This window comes from Penicillium citrinum, assembly GCF_028827155.1.
Source record: "Penicillium citrinum strain IBT 23319 chromosome Unknown utg000002l:1.0-3833315.0:1.0-3834789.0, whole genome shotgun sequence".
NCBI classification, from domain to species: Eukaryota; Fungi; Ascomycota; class Eurotiomycetes; order Eurotiales; family Aspergillaceae; genus Penicillium; species Penicillium citrinum.
Window position 1 is genome coordinate 369,257 of NW_026622687.1, and position 16,694 is coordinate 385,950.

The following is a 16,694-nucleotide window of genomic DNA, read 5'->3' on the forward strand; positions in this document are numbered from 1 at the left end:
GGATATCGCCTAAGAGACATTTACAGATGATAAGATAAGGGAGAAGAGAGATAGAGTAGTATCGATGTATGGAAGTTCCCAGTAATGCCCTGAAACGAACGAAGTGAGAGTGCCCTGAAACGAACGAAGTGCCCTGAAACGAACGAAGTGAGAGAAAGGGATTCTCCGCGGGCGGGGATACCCCTGTTCTGAGAAACTTTATTTTTTGGGCTGTTGTTAGCCAAATCATGGCTTCTCATTCGTTATATCAATCCACTGCTTTTCTTTGATTCGCTACCTTTTCATTCCACGCCCTCTTCTGGTTGGTGTTCGAATTTTGTCCAGTTCAGTTTAGTGTTGGCGGCTTTTATGCTTAATTATTGGCTCTTTGTACTATAACCCTAGCAGCTAACTATCTAACCCTAATGTCTGTGCCTTGTGCTTCACATTCATTCGTTATACCCTCTTCTTCATTGCGTGCATATTTTTGCTACGCACTTCTTTAAGAGCTTCATCTGGTTGGTTAGATGGCTCTGACGTGTCTAGGTACACCGACCGCTTCTTTTCACTGTACTCTCTTGTGTTTGGAAATTTACTACGTCTATCCTTCAATGTCTTTGTGCCTCTTTGAAATTTTTTATCATCTATATTGTATTCTTAACCTGCTTGTGCCTACTATGCATGTACATATGATTGAGATATATAAAGACATTCTTCCCTGATATCGATATGTCACTTTGTGCGATTCAAACCAAGCATGCCCTTCGACTACTACCGGAATTCCTTCGCCTCACCATCTCAACCTTACCCATCAGGTTATCGGCCTGGCCCTGTTCAGCCTGATTCCCCGCCTCTTGGATTCCTTCCACCCACCCCGTCGGCCTCACGTCCATGTCCTTTTCCTCGTCCCTCGTACGATTCACCGAGTCGTAGCAATGATGTTACTGACATGTGTCCGGCCGCGGGGCTACGATCTCAATTGGCCCCGACCTATCCTCACTTCCCTCCCCCATCCTATCTTACCCCATCAAGCGTCCACTCCTGCCCGGTTAAACCTGCGTTCCAGCGGGCGATACTGCCCCCAAATCCCCTATCTAGAGTCACCACCCGCGTCCGCACCGGCCCTCGCAGGCAACCTTTTTCGTCAAATCCTCGTCTTCTTGCTCCAAGACCGACCGTTGGTACGGTTACGGGACCCTGTTTCCCCCCAGTTTCGGCAGCTGGTGATCGAGTTATTCCAGATTCAATTACCGTTGATTTAGACCCCTTAGTTCGGGATGGTGTGTCTCCTGCTCCACAGTCCGTGTATATGTCGCCGGCTTCGACCGGTGATTTCCCAGGATCGGATTCTCACGACCACCGATCAATCCCCCACCTCCATGGTTCGCTTCAACCGGCCACCCCCACAAAGAGATCCGGCCCGTCTCAAACGCTTCCGCAACATAAACGGCGCATACCGGACACCGAAACTGACTCTACCTACATCATCGATGAGGCTCGAAAGTTGCTGCGCGATGATCTTGAATCGAGAAATGCAGCCTCTACCGCTTTTCCACCGGTGCTGACAGAGGCCCAAATAAGAGCTTCCATTGTCCGATATCAAAACCACATTGAAGATTCGTCAAAACGAGGTGTCTGTTCATCCTGCGGGAGGTTTGTGCCGATTCCGGAGATTGTAGAAATGGAGGACAGTGACCCTTTGCTCCTGCCACTAGCTACCCACCTTGACTGTTGTGGCAAACATGGCGACGAGTGGGATATATGTTTGACCTGCCTCAAGTCTCTATCGCAAAATTCCGTGCCGAGATTTTCTGCCTTGAACCGTGTGAATATGACAATGTGTCAAAACTATCCGTCAGCACTTGAAGGCCTCACCCCGGTCGAGGAGTGTCTGATTGCTAGATGTCATCCTCTCGGGTTCATTTTGAAGTTGCGCCCTGGGGGGCCATACGTCGCCGGTATCCTATCGTGCTCTACGCGGCCACTTCATCGTCATTCCACAGGACCCGGAGCCACTTCTTGAAATACTTCCGAGCCCAGCAGTAAAGTTGCATGACGTGATTAGGGTGTTTTGGCTAGGAAAGCAGCCAGCCACCTATGCGGACTTATCTCCATTTTTGCTGGTACGTAGACAAAGGGTTCTTACTGCTCTTCAGTACCTGACGTGTCATAATCACATTTATCATAACGTTATTATCAACTGTGAAATGATCGACACGTGGGACGACGACTTCATTCCAGCCGATCTTGAAGAAAACATCATTTCTGTTGATCCGTCAGATGGGCTGGAACGAGAGGGCTACACGGTTCATTTGGATGCGGGTAACCACGAAAATGATTTCCAGGCTGCACAAGATGCTGACGAGGAGACGGATATCAATGCACCCCTGATGACGGGGTCTGTTTGCACCGATATTAACGGTGAGCGCCAGAGCCCCGACACGCGCCTTTTGAAGGCCTTGCTGGACATGGTTTCGAACCCTCTGGTTTCATCAATCAAGGATACGGTAACATATAACCAGCAGCAAATCCCCAGCCTTTCTTACAGGATTCGGGGCCAGGCAGCCCTCGCTGATCATTGGCATGATCCGGCGTATTTTACTGGCGCCTTTCCAACTTTATTTCCGCTGGGCACTGGGGGACATCTGGACGAACGGCCATTTGACGTCTCTTTGTCTTCCTTTGCGGAATGGGCATTAAAACACCATAGCAGGAGGTATAGTTTACTGAATCTCATTCGGTGGGGAAACTTCCATGTCTGACTAGGGCAGATTTGCGCACCACAGAACCTTCATGTATCTGATATATGATGTGCTCCAGATTCGAAAATCCTCCCTCGCGAATAAACTGGTCCTTCAACGTCGGCACTGGTCAACAACCACCGACGATATTTCTTCTCTTACCGAGGATCGACTTCGTAGTGCACTGCAGGACCTAGACGTCCATCGTGAGATCAAAGATCCAGTGATTTCCCGTCTGCTACATGTTATGAAGGCAATCGCCATGTGGGTCCCCGGCTCTTTCGCTCAAAAATTGAGGATGCGGTCCGAAATCCGAGGTCTCATTGTCCGTTTTGGGATGCCTGCTTTTTGGATTACCATCAACCCCTCCGATTTGCGAAGTCCACTGGTCATCATCCTGGCTGGTGTTGAGTATTCCGAGGACATCTTGTCGGCCTCAAATTCCGCTATTTGGGGTGCCACTGCCACATCCAATCCAGTGGCGGTTGCCTCATTTTTCCAAAGCGTTTGTACCGCTGTTTTGGAAGGGCTGTTTGCTAGCGGGCGCGATCGCACTGGCATCCTCGGGGATGTTTCAAATCATTATGGCGTGGTTGAAACCAATGGCAGAGGAATGCTGCATTTACACGCCATGGTCTGGCTCAAAGGCAACCTCTCATTTGCCAATCTGCGAGGTCGCGTTCTCGCCGACGCTGAGTTTGCTAGACGTGTGCTTCACTACCTCGAAAGTGTCATCATCCAGAGCGTGGATGAGAGTACTCCCGTTGACCCGGAAGTCAACCTCGCGCCGATATGCCCCTCTGCTTCCGACCCAGAGTCGGATCATGATTTCCACATTAGGCTGGCCAATGATAGCAACCTTGTGGCCAGATCTAAGCAAATGCACTCGAAAAGGCACTTCGCTACCTGTTTTAAAAACAGTCCAACAGACCGGTCTAAAAGCACTTGTCGCTTTGGCATGCCCCGTGAAATCGTGCCCTCCTCTAACATCGACGAGCTTGGGGTGATTCACTTAGCTCGGAATCATCCCTGGATAAATCCATGGAACCCCGCCATTGCCAGCTGCCTCCGTTCAAATCACGATATCTCCTGGATCCCAACCGTCTCGAAATCGCTGGCTTTAATATACTACGTCACCAACTACGCCACAAAAGACGATGTGTCTCCATGGCAGTTGATAGCGAAAGGAGCACTCTTGAAGCAAGCAATTGAAAACGCCAAAGCTGCCGACCCACCAACTGCTAGTGACCTGCGGCTTCGGGAAAGGAACATGGATAATTTCGCGCTCCGTTGCTTCAATAGTCTGGCGCACGACCGGGAAGTGAGCGGTGTTCAGGTTGCTAGCACCTTACTCCATCTTCCTAACTACTACACTGTCGATACCAAATTCGTCCGTGTCAACCTGTGGTGGCTAAGGCAGTATGTACGTGATCTTCGACGTGGGTCCACTACAGGGATTGATGATTCTGCTGAAATTGCTGATGAGCCCTGTACATTTCAGGCTGGGGACACAGCTCCAGTGAGTTTGTTCGACAATTATAAGTGGCGGGGGGTCGACCTTGCTACTTTCTCATTCTTTGAGTACTGCATGATAGTCCAAATAGGAAGAAAGCGGAGGAATCATCACGATCACTTTAACTTTGACCCGCGCCACCCGAGATGTGGCTCGCGCGTCCAGCATGTCGCTCGTTCACCGTCCCAGGTAGCCACCGTTGCATTCAGTGGACAACTCACACAGTATCAAATGGCGGAAGACTCCATCCGTGGAGGGCATCCAATGACCGATGCCATTGCGAATGATCTCGCAGAGATTCTTCTCGGCCTTTTCGTACCCTGGGACAAGCTACGCGAGAGGTTTCTTGGTGGAACACCTGAATCCAATATCTTGTCACATATTTGGTCGTCGGTCAAGCCCACACTGGTGCCATATATCCAGGAATTTGCCAATAATATCGAACTTCTTCGAAAATCGAAAGACGACTGTCAAATCGACGCTAGATTATGGCACTCTTTGAACGACCGCGCTGAGCTGTATGACCGTCATGTTGATAACATAGATCTGGCCGACCATGAGCAAATAGAGGCCCACGGTTCTGATAATTTCATGCCCCCCCGAAGATGAGCGTCTCACGGCGGAGACTTTGATCGCCGCTTATAATACAGTAACCAAAACTTGGGGCCAGGATTGTTTCATCGCAGCAAAGAGATCACCGGTCTTGGCCACTTTCTGCTGCGCGCACAACCTCACACAGATAAATCCACTTCCTTCCAGTATCCATTCTCTCCGGCCAGATCATGCTTTGGATCTAGAAATTGTTGCACCCAGAGTTCTACAGGACTGGGAAAATCAGCTTTCCAGCCATAAAAAGCCTTTTCAGGACGCTGACCATTCCAATCCCATTCCGCGCCTGCCTGACTTTGATCTTGTAGAGGAAGACGGCATACTGCAGCCTATACTGATCAACGAAAGCATGCCTGATAATTTGCCAGTAAGGCTGGATCTCGAAAATCCGACAGCAGATTCTCTCCTCAAACTGATTGTCAAAGATATCCCACTAAATACAAAACAATCACTTGTAGTGCGAAAGTTATTAACGGAAATCATGTCGTGGACGGAGCATCCACACGACTTATCACGGAGCGGACAACTACTTCTGTGTATTACCGGCGAAGGTGGAACAGGTAAGACGCAGATACCAAAGGCTCTCGAAGCCGCCCTGTGTATTCTCGGCCGGAAACACGAAATTATCCTCACAGCCCCTACCGGGGCCGCAGCAGACAATTTAGGAGGGAACACCTATCATACTTCCCTTGGTATCAATCTTTCCTATAAAGCAGCCGTAAGCACCCGCGTTCGAAGGCTCTGGGCCGGCAAGACCATCCTGGTGATTGACGAGATGAGCATGGTGGATCTGAAAATGTTGAGTGTGATCAACAACCAATGCAAAGTCGCTCGGTCATTGCCGAGATCATCTCCTGAACTGTTTGGCGGTCTTCCAATCGTGATCCTTATGGGCGATTTCTTCCAGTTCCCTCCTGTTCGCGGTCCGCCATTATGGAAAAGGCCAAGATATGGAGTTGACGAGGATGCCGTAGGCCGGCTCATTTGGCGTAGGTTCGATTACGTTATCATTCTCGATGAGCAAATGAGGCAATCTGAGGATCCATCGTTTCGTGGTTTCTTAACGCGCACGAGGCAAGCAGCATTGACCGAGGACGATGTTGTTCGCCTGAATGCCAAAGCTATCCCCTCACTCACACATCCAGCATCAGAGGACTCCACTGTCATTGTTAAGTTAAACGCCATACGGCACCCAATCAACCGAATTCGTATTGAGAATTTCGCTCGGCTGAGGTCTCAGAGGATTTATGTCTTTCCCGCCATTCACACTCGGACGAAGTCAACTGGCCAAGTGAACCTTCGGCTTCAAGCCCATGACTTGCTGCTTCAGCCAGACCACAGTGCCCAAATTCCATTCCCTGGTCTTCTTCTTTACACAAGAGATATGCCCACTGTTATGCTCACCAACGCCTGCACCCCTCTGGGTCAGGTCAATGGTGCCACGGGAACCGCAGTGGGGGTTGTTTTGGATCCAGCTGGAAAGTTTCTATTTGACATACCAGACCCTAAAACACCACTAATATACTTATACAGCCGAATTATTTGATCTGGATAACGTTTATACGCTGTGTACAAGGCCGCCTGCCTCCGTGATATTCAAGCCGGATCGGATTCCGCAAATGCGTTTTGACCATCTTCCACCGTCGACTATGCCGATTTTCCCAATAGAACGTTCCATCGCAGTGAAAGGCGTCTCCGTAAGAAGGAAACAGGTTCCGATCTGCCCTGCTTTCTGTCTCACCGATTACAAAATACAAGGATCGACTCTCTCCGCCGCGATCCTAGACCTGAAAAATGGCACTACTCGACGTGGACAAGATTCTCACCGGAAGTTCTGCTCCCTCTACGTTCAGCTTTCTAGGCTGCGGTCCTTCCAAGGTCTACATTTACTCGAAAAAATTACTCTTGATGATCTCCGCTTTTCTCCTGATCCCGACCTTATCATGGAAATGGATAGATTGCGTGCTCTAGAAGCGAAGACACTTGCCGCCTGGGCCTGAACTGTCTGGTATAGCCTCTTTGCCTCCGAAGCTTGATGCTTTTATTGCCACTCTCTATTTACCAATTTCCACTAATTCCACATCGTTTCAGGGCTTACAGCGTGCCGCAGCGCGCGTCTTCCAGTATTAATCAACATGGATGTACGTGTGCGCGAGACGTGGCAAAAAAAGGTAGAAAAATATTAATGGACTGTTTTGCCACGCTCGTCTTCTGATTCGCCTCCCGTGATGCTTTTGAATTACCTTTTTCGGACTGGCCTCTGGTAGCTTTAGGGTTGTAAGGTTATATTTGCAGATATCTGCAAGTTCTCTATCAGTGATTGCGTCCTGTCCTGCATGGTTTCTGCATCTTCACCGGGAATTTCTTTTGCCTATTGCCACGTGTGCTATCTCTTAGACGTTGCTTCTCCTGCCTTCCTGCCCAATCCCTCATTTATCCCAGCTAAATTTCACGATGTGGTGGTATTCCTACTTTGAAAATGCTGACTCGACGGCGTTGTGATGATTGTGGTCGACAAGTGCGTTTGTCGTCAGATATTCATCCTCCGAGATGCCCTGCTTGTCGCTTGTCCGGCTTTACACCTATAATTGAAACACGTCCCTGCTTGCGCTGTCGAGTTCCAATTCCTTCTTCAGGAACAAATCCGAATTGCGCGAAATGCCAGAACGCCGAGGCAACTATTCCTCAATATGTTGTTCCCTGCATGGAATGTACAAATAATTTCCTCGCCTATCCAGGTGTCACTCGCTGCTTCGCCTGCACATCAAGGGGTTCAAGGGTAGTGTTGCCACCCATGAATTTTGGACCAATCTACTCATCGGCCTTTAACCCATCAGCAAACTCGTTTGGGCCCCTACGTAACTCTCATGGAAAGCGCCGGAGGCCCACTTCTCCATCATTACAAACCACATCTGCTTACTCGGAAAGGTCCCATGATTATTCCACTGTTATCAAACAAACCCTGGGGTTTCTAAGCCAAGAATATGAAACCCGAGCGCAAGCTTCACAAAATTTTCCATCAAGGGTTACTGATTCCCAGGTTCGACAATCCATAACTCGTTTCGAGGACAACATGGAAATTGCTGCCCGAGATAGAGTTTGTTCTTCGTGCGGAAGAATCGTCGATAGTATTGATATCCGGCGGCTCTTGGCCAATGATCCCTTGCTCCAGCATTTAGAAGGCGGTCTTGATATATGTGGATGGTGTGACGGCTACTGGAATTTATGTTCGATATGCCACTCTGCTCTTCTGCGCGAATCGGTCCCAAAATTCTCGACGAGGAATAAGATCAATGTTACACTCTGCCAGCATTACCCTGAACTTCTGAAAGACCTCACCCTGACAGAAGAATATCTAATCGCCAAATCACATCCCGTAGGAGTGGTTGTGAAGCTGCGTCCTGGCGGTCGATCATCAGTGGCTAACTATCATGCGTTACGCGGTCATTTTATCGTCATACCGCAGGATCCCAAACCTCTTCTTCAGATTTTGCCGAGCCCTGACCTTAAACTCACTGAAATTATCAAAGTTTTCTGGATAGGACGTAGCTCTCCAACAGTGGCTGAGTTGCGGCCTTTCCTAATAGTACGCAAAACCAAGGTCTTGGCTGCTCTACAGTATCTCACTCAACACAATACGCTCTACCAAGACGTCACTATTGCTCGTTCTACAATAGAAAACTGGCCTGACGAGTTTGTCCCGTCAAGTATACAGCAAGACATTATATGCTTGGATGAGAGTGATCTTGAGGAACGAGTTGGATACAGCGTCAATTTGGAAGATCGCAATTGTGAGAACGACTGGCAGGCCGCAGATGGCGATCCCGATCATTCTGCCGAAGATTCGATTCCTATCACTGCTTCCGTTACCGTTGATCTGAACGGGGATCGACAAAACCCCGATTTGCGTCTACTCAGCACAATACAATCTCTGAAAGTCGATCTAACCCGCGGTGAGCAGCCACAGTCTGCTTCGGCTACCACAGAAAGTCAGGAAATATCATTCCAGAATACCGACCCTCGCCCTCCGGTGATTCAATACGGCGTTCGAGGACAGGCTTTGCTTTTAAACCATTGGCAGGATCCCCATTACTTTACGTCCGCATTTCCTACTCTGTTCCCAAGTGGAGTTGGGGGTCATCTTGATGGGCGAGATATTCCTGTGTCACTCGCCGCTTTTGCTAACTGGGCGCTGTACCATCACAGCCGAAGGCAGGTCCGTCTTCCATATCATATGAGTTTTTTGGCTGATGTATCCAGATTTTCCCAACACAAAACATTCATGTATCTACTATATGATGTGCTGCTGCTCCGGAACTCATGTCTTGGTAATTCACTGCTTATCAAACGATCTCAGTGGAACTCGATGACACGCGATCTGAATTCTCTCAGCTTTGATCGCTTAAGGGAGGCTTCCGAGGAGCTCACTGCAAACCATGCACCCACGGACCCACTTGTTCGACGGCTGCTCAAAAACATCACCGCAATTGGGGCTCAAGTACCAGGATCTTTCTTCCAGAAATTGCAGAGGCGTGCCGAACTTCGAGGTTTGATCGTACGCGAAGGGATGCCCGCTTTCTGGCTGACGATCAATCCATCTGATCTTCAAAACCCTCTCGTGCTCATTCTTGGGGGGGTGCAAGTCTCGACTGATGCTTTTAATGTGGATTCGGTAATAAGATGCGCCACCGCGACGTCGGACCCAGTAGCTGTCGCCAGATTCTTTCATCATACATGTAGAGCAGTCCTCGATGGCCTTTTGGGAAGCAAACTTGCTGATGTGGGAATCCTTGGGGATGTGTCTAATTATTTTGGTGTAGTAGAGAGTAATGGACGAGGCATGCTACATCTCCACACTTTGGTTTGGCTGCGAGGGAATCTCGGTTTCAGCCAATTACGACACCGCATCCTTACAGATAGTGTCTTCGCTGCGAGGATGATCGGTTTCTTGGAGTCTATCGTCGTGCATAGTCTCCACGTGCCGGAGAACAATACCGAAGGGACTGCATTGAGAACGCCACCTTCACCGGCTAGGTCAGATTCGGACGATGAATTTGCAAAGAAACTTTTTCTTCATAGTAATGCCGTCGCTCGCAGCAGGCAGCTTCACTCTAAGCGTCACACGGCGACTTGCTTCAAATACCGCCGGCGAGGATCATCTTTCGGTTCCTGTCGCTTTGGTATGCCAAGGTCTCTTTCAGAAGTGTCTAAGATAGATGAGTACGGCATTGTGCATCTTGCACGAAACCATGCCTGGGTTAATCCTTGGAACCCTTCCATCGCGAGCTGCATCCGCTCAAATCATGATATATCTTGGATTCCGACCGTTTCCAAATCGTTGTCGCTCCTCTATTACATCACAAATTATGCGACCAAGGATGACGTTTCGCCAGGACAGATGGTGGTAAAGGCTGCCTTGCTAAAACAATCCATTGATCGCGCAACCTCTACTTCTGCACCGAGTCCAGCCGAGTCAAGACTGCGTGAGAAAGGCATGGACAAATTTGCTCTTCGCTGCTTCAATAGTCTCTCGCAAGACCGTGAAGTGAGTGGTGTGCAGGTAGCGAGCACTATCCTTCAGCTTCCTTCCTACTATACATTGAATTACAATTTCACCCGGTTGAATCTTTGGTGGTTGAGGCAATACGTTCGGTCGGTGATCTATCCGGAAAACATCCAGAATGCCATGTCTGATTCTATCGGAGAGGAACCATGCAACTACGATCAGTCAACGGCTGTACCGGCAACTGTATTTGATAATTATAAGTTGCGGGGCTATCCCCTTTCGCCCTTATGTATTTTCGAGTACTGTATGGTAGTCCACACGAAGAGACTACAGGATGCGACAACTGAAGACATACTCTTTCACGAAACACATCCTAGACATCAGACGCATGTGCAGAGGCTGGCTCGATCTGCTTCCCAGACAGCCACCGTTACCCTACAAGGCGAGCTGACGGAGTTTCAACCTTCAGAGGATGCCATGCCAGGTGGACATCCTCTTACGACTGCAATCCAGAATGATCTAGCAGAGATTCTCCTTGGCCTGTTCATTCCTTGGGGGAAATTACCCCCACTCTTCGACCAAGCACGATCCACGACTCCTGGTAATCCGGACTTTCATCAGATCTGGACCACTGTGGAGCCAACGCTTTCTCCTCACATTCGGACTTTTGCGCAAAATATTGAACTTTTGCGGAAATCCAAGCATGATTGTCAGGTTGACAGTGCCCTGCGAGATCTCTCTCACCAGAATGCATCTCCGTTAGATCAAGAGCTGAGTAGCCTACCTTATCCTGTGTCCGATTCTGAAAAAGAACCCGTGCCGCTATCACAACATAAGAATGAGTCCCTAAACAAGGAAACGCTTTTGGCCGCATTTTTAGCCATAAGTCGAGCCTGGTCGAGGGATGCATCTGATGCACAACAGCAAAATCCCAATCTTTGCTCGCAAGCTTTTCTATCTTCCACTTTCCAGTTTGACAAATTTGCCTCAATTCAAGCCTCTAATGCCGTCCTATACGAATTGACTGGTCTCCAATTGCTCTCTTCTTTGACCTTGCAGGAATGGAAATCCAGAATGGATAATTTAACCATGCCTATAGATCCAGACAAACATGCCGAAGATACCATTGCATTTAGCACTGATCTTGACGACTTCAATGTTGAGCTCACCGATGAAGTTTTAGTTCCTATTCTAACCCATTCAGCATCCTTCGATGGCTTGGAAGACCGTCAGGTCGATATTAGTCAAAGCCCAACAGGCGCATCCATTACATCAATCGTTTGCAATACCGTGCCACTGAATGAGAAACAACGTCTTGTGGTGGAGAATGTTATGACCGATCTGCTAGTCTGTGCTAACAACCCCTATGATTCCGCTTCCCGGAGTCAGACTCTGCTATATGTAGGAGGTGAGGGTGGGGTGGGGAAAAGCCAAATCATTAAAGCTATTGTCGCAGCAATGGACATAATACATCGCAAGGACGAAGTTATTCTTATGGCTCCAACAGGAGCAGCTGCTGATGTTATTGGAGGAAGCACATATCATACATCCCTTGGGATCTCTTTGAATCGGTATAGACGGGGTTCGGTGAGTCCTAGGGTCCGCAGACTTTGGTCTCGAAAGACTGTCATGGTCATAGATGAGATCAGCATGGTCGACCTGGCCGCATTGAGCATTATCAATACACACTGCAAGATTGCTCGATCTCTGGATAGGTCCTCAACTGATCTCTTTGGAGGTTTGCCCGTGGTGATTCTTATGGGAGATTTTCACCAATTTCCTCCAGTTCAGGGTCAGCCTTTATGGAAGCTCCCAAGGAATGACACGGAACAGGACGGTAAGTTGATCTGGAGTCAATTTAAACGGGTAATTATCCTCGACGAGCAGATGCGCCAGGCCGAGGATGTATTATATAGAGATTTGCTACGGCGGGCGAGGTCTGGTGCGCTAACGCCCGACGACTTAACGATGCTCAATTCGAAAGCCATTTCTTCGCTCGCCGAGCCTCAATTGCAAACGTCACCGGCGATCGTCAAATTGAATTCACTGCGTCATGTTATAAATCGCCTTCAAATTGAACGTTTTGCTCGCGCCAGACGTCAGAAGATCTTCGTTTTTCCAGCCCTTCACACTCGAACGAAATCATCGGGCCCGACTGCCCTTCGCTTACGAGCTGATGACTTGCTGAGCTTGCCGGAGCAAGGTGCCAAGATTCCATTTCCTGGCCTCATCCTTTACACACTTTCTATGCCGACAATGGTGCTTACGAATATTTGCACGCCAGCCGGCCTAGTAAATGGCGCCATGGGCCAGGCGACAGGCGTCGCAGTTGACCCTGAAAGTAAGTGACTTCCACAAATAATATATTATCTCATCATTCTGAAGTGAATCAAATGCGACCAGCGGATTTCATAGAATTGGATAACCAGTACACTTTTTGTACGAAACCACCGCTCTGTCTTCTTTTCACACCCGCTCGCACACAGGCGAACGACGCCTACTTCGGAGACGGATCCTTGCCGAACTTTCCGCTCGAGATGTCCATCACTGTGAAAGGCTATTCAGTCCGACGAAAACAAATCCCAATATGCCCAGCATTTTGTCTCACTGACTATAAAATTCAGGGTGCGACCCTCGATTCTGCCATTCTCGATCTGAAAAATGATCGCAGGAATCGACGGTACGACCCCCACCGAAAATACTGTTCAACATATGTACAGCTGTCGCGTCTGCGATCACTAAACGGCCTTCACCTCCTGCAGCCAATCTGCATGAGTGATATTGAACAGAGACCTGACCCTCAGTTACTGCAAGAAATGCAAAGGCTAGGATCGTTGCAAGAAGAGACTATTAGTGCATGGCAGACCAATCCTTGCGAATGAATAGCAAGTCCATCCAATCAGTCGTGGACACACACCACTTGCACACATTCACAGTGCTCTCACATCCTACGTCCACCGCTTCTCTGCAAGACTGCCTATATTTTCAGATTCGTCACATTTTTGCTCGTATCTGCAGGTTTTAAATGGCGCTAGGCACGTGTCTCAACCAGCACGATTTTGAGAGCATGTAAATGAGTTAACACCCCGCTCGCGTCTGCATAGATTCAAGATAGATTTTGTAGCACTCCAGGATATTCATCAACTTGGTTGTCTGTTGACGATATGCCATCAAGTAAATCTTTTCCTGCCATTCTCCATGTACGTGATTTTGTTGAACATGTTGAACCAGACCCCACGCGTCCAGGTAAAGCACTTTCAATGCAACTACGTGTTGCTCTGAATATTCCATTCAAAGATATCGAGTCAGATGATGTTGAGTCGAGTGAAATCCCTACTCTGATCAGGTTTTTCAATGAGGGTAATCGATCTGAAATCTGCCAGCCCAATGCCTTTGTGTATTCATCCGGAACCTTTTTGACTACTTCGTCTGAAGATGAAGATTTCCATATCGTACTGCACGCTCATAATTTAGACCGGTCAGCAAATATGTCCCCTATCAATGAGAGTCCTTTGCTCATAGCGGTGCAGTCATCCGGGTAATCAAGAGGATCCAGATTCATACTTCATGCACTGTCCCAGCGCTGCCCAACCTATTGTGACATTTCTTGGCGTTGTTCTTGAACGAAAAGGACAATTGAACGACGGACGAAACTTACTTCACTATCGGCTTCAAACAACTGTTTACAATCCATCGACCCGCACCCCTCATACCTTTCCAATAACGGCTTACTTTAAGAACGGGCAACGTTGGGCAAACTTTCCACCCCTCAATTTGAATACCCATGTGTTTTTGACCGGTCGTATCTTCGGCCTCACAAAAGAGGACCGCCAGTTAGCTGTCGTAACAGACGACATACATTTTCTCCCAACATCAACAAGCAGCCTTCCGCCAACCCCTTCTTCTGCAATTGGGAAGAGGAAACGCGTTGATCGCTGGTCCCAAAGGGCTGGTCTGACTACACCGTCCAAATCCACGTCTCAGTTTTATGACCCCCAACTTGCAGAGAACGTTAGGGCCACCAGTACTGCCGACGAGGACGAAGATGAGGAAAGCACTCAGATTACATGGGCTGACACTCTGGATGAAACTGAAAGTGCTCGACAGACAAGTACACCGACACCCGAAAGACGTTCACAGAGACCAAGAAAAACCTCATACGCCGATATACTTGCACTGTCAAAATAAATACGGCTGAGAACACCGAAGCTTATGTCAGTTCGTGTTGCGGGTATTAGTCATCTGGGATGTTCTCTTTGATTGGTTGGGTTGCACTGCATCCGCGTTTATGTTCTATATAACAATTCAACATTACTTATCCTTTTCTACTATCTTAATAGCTCCCCTGACTTTCGTTTCAGAGCCGATGCGTGCGACGCGCGCGTCTTCCAGTAACAGATTTTCAAATACGGAAATAACCATATTAGGTTTAGCACATCATGTGATTAAGGTTTGAAAAACCATCTCTATGTATCCAAGCATGGAAAGCAATAACGGGCGTCACTGTAACCTCAGACCAGATAATTTGCTCGAATATAGACCCTATTTCATCCCCGAGAGGATCCCGCGGATTCATAAATATAGACATTATCGTCCAGGTAAGCAGTCTATATTGAAATAGCACGAGAAAGCAAAAGAATGCTCCTCTCATTTTCAGGGGAGCATAATATTTCATGGAGCAGAAAGAAAGGGGTGTAGTTTTCCGACATTTGCTGCTGAGGGCATTTAGCACCCGCATTGGGCGTTGTTGCATTGGCCTGGAGCATCTCAAGATAGGGCGCATCAGCGTGACATTCCCGTGAATACGGTATTGGTGAGCTCACGATTATGCTGGACCTAGGGTTTGACACAAATTTATGCTGGTCTCAGAATTCTCCAAATGAGGCCTGCTGATGGATTTCACCATTGAGATTTGCTGCCCTTTATGCCATCAGATTCTAAAGAATTGGATCACCCATGCGAGACTGCCTTTTCGTGAGGCAATGTCTTCTTTCCACGTTGAACAAAATCACCTTTCCATTTTCATTTCGACCGCAAGACAAGTTCCTTCCTTTGTTGAACCAAAGGGTGCGTTCAGGCATTCCTGGATTGCACATTAGTTGACAAAGACAGAGATCTGATACTTACAGAAAAGCAGAACAGGGAAGGAGATACTCCCGTTCACACCTTGGATGCTATTTGATAAATGCCTATAAATTGTCCGATGCCAACTTGGTGCTCTTCAGACCATCATTCTTGCCATCGGTGTCGACTTTATACGATAAATTCAAGATCAAATGGCTTCGCGCACAACAATGTCCCTTATTGTCCAGGAATTCCAGCGCCTGGAAGAGCTCAAGGAGAACAAATTGAACAATGTGATCATAAGTTACCTTGAGAAAACGTACAAGGAGATTCAATTTAGGGGCATATGTAACCCCAGAGGCCCCTTCAAGAAGTCGCTTATTCATTTCGCCGCAATGGGAGATTGCACCGAGCTTCTTCAACATCTGCTGGATTTCGATGCTCCCGTCGACGATCGTGATCAAAACAAACGAACACCTCTCTCTTGGGCTGCAGAGTATGGTTCATTCGACGCCACCAAGATTCTGCTGAAAAACGGAGCCAAGGTCAATTCTCTGGATGATATGTACACCTCACCGTCCCTCGTGGAAAGTCACCTTCTCGTGGTGAGGGATGTCAGTAAGTTGGACTGCAAGGTCTGGCCGAAGCTGAGAACTTTCCAATCGAAATCCGGCGGAAACTCCTTTATTGTTTGGGACGGGGCGGCGGGAAGCTTTCAAAAGAACACGTCAACAACTTCGCAACGTCGACGAGCCTTCGAACAACCGACCTGCCTGCTCAGTTCCAACCTTCACTCACCGGGTTTTATTCACAATAACTCACCTGCCCTACCGGTTCGATCGCATGTCGATTCGTCAGTCCTTCGTCTGCTATCTGGTGTTGCCGCCAGCGAGACAGTCAGCTACTTCGGGCGTTAATGTGAGAAGTACTCTCGGTAAATCGCTACTCAGGGAAGAGGTTTTCGAAACTACATCGAGAATGGACACGTGGGGGGCGGTGTCACAGAGGGATGGGTTATTGCTTTTGGAGGAGATGAGATGGCGACAACAACAGCAACAGCAACAAGACAAATCGTTTAAGACATACCGTATGGGCTAGAGGGGTTTTTTGCAGCTGGTTCAGCTTTTCCTCTCGAAAATGAGATTATGACAAAATGTATGCAATGGAAAGATAGAATAGCGAATAGGTGCCCTTTAGGCTTGACACCTCCGGGCGTAATGAATTGTGTGTGTGTGTATCCCTTGCCGATGAAACCATAAGTTCGTATCATACAACTGCTGCT

The 16,694-nt window shown here is 48.3% G+C and overlaps 6 protein-coding genes across 6 annotated transcripts; all 6 read left to right on the forward strand.

Moving 5' to 3' along the window:
* Positions 1 to 736: 736 nt before the first annotated feature.
* N7469_002006 (uncharacterized protein) lies at positions 737 to 2,002 on the forward strand (the record flags this gene model as incomplete). The annotated part of the gene is made up of 1 exon (XM_056640926.1): positions 737 to 2,002. The coding sequence occupies one exon, from the start codon at positions 737 to 739 to the stop codon at positions 2,000 to 2,002; it is 1,266 nt and encodes a 421-aa protein (XP_056503420.1).
* Positions 2,003 to 2,186: 184 nt separating this feature from the next.
* Positions 2,187 to 4,842, forward strand: N7469_002007 (uncharacterized protein; the record flags this gene model as incomplete). Its single annotated transcript, XM_056640927.1, has 2 exons — positions 2,187 to 2,695; positions 2,766 to 4,842. 2 exons carry the CDS (start codon positions 2,187 to 2,189, stop codon positions 4,840 to 4,842), a joined length of 2,586 nt encoding a protein of 861 aa, XP_056503421.1.
* A 481-nt stretch (positions 4,843 to 5,323) lies between these two features.
* Positions 5,324 to 6,842, forward strand: N7469_002008 (uncharacterized protein; the record flags this gene model as incomplete). Its single annotated transcript, XM_056640928.1, has 2 exons — positions 5,324 to 6,278; positions 6,376 to 6,842. 2 exons carry the CDS (start codon positions 5,324 to 5,326, stop codon positions 6,840 to 6,842), a joined length of 1,422 nt encoding a protein of 473 aa, XP_056503422.1.
* Positions 6,843 to 7,636: 794 nt separating this feature from the next.
* Positions 7,637 to 13,230, forward strand: N7469_002009 (uncharacterized protein; the record flags this gene model as incomplete). The annotated part of the gene is made up of 3 exons (XM_056640929.1): positions 7,637 to 12,689; positions 12,752 to 12,912; positions 12,973 to 13,230. The coding sequence occupies 3 exons, from the start codon at positions 7,637 to 7,639 to the stop codon at positions 13,228 to 13,230; spliced, it is 5,472 nt and encodes a 1,823-aa protein (XP_056503423.1).
* A 378-nt stretch (positions 13,231 to 13,608) lies between these two features.
* Positions 13,609 to 14,536, forward strand: N7469_002010 (uncharacterized protein; the record flags this gene model as incomplete). The annotated part of the gene is made up of 2 exons (XM_056640930.1): positions 13,609 to 13,826; positions 13,879 to 14,536. The coding sequence occupies 2 exons, from the start codon at positions 13,609 to 13,611 to the stop codon at positions 14,534 to 14,536; spliced, it is 876 nt and encodes a 291-aa protein (XP_056503424.1).
* Positions 14,537 to 15,642: 1,106 nt separating this feature from the next.
* Positions 15,643 to 16,329, forward strand: N7469_002011 (ankyrin repeat domain-containing protein; the record flags this gene model as incomplete). The annotated part of the gene is made up of 1 exon (XM_056640931.1): positions 15,643 to 16,329. One exon carries the CDS (start codon positions 15,643 to 15,645, stop codon positions 16,327 to 16,329), a length of 687 nt encoding a protein of 228 aa, XP_056503425.1.
* Between the last annotated feature and the right edge of the window lie 365 nt (positions 16,330 to 16,694).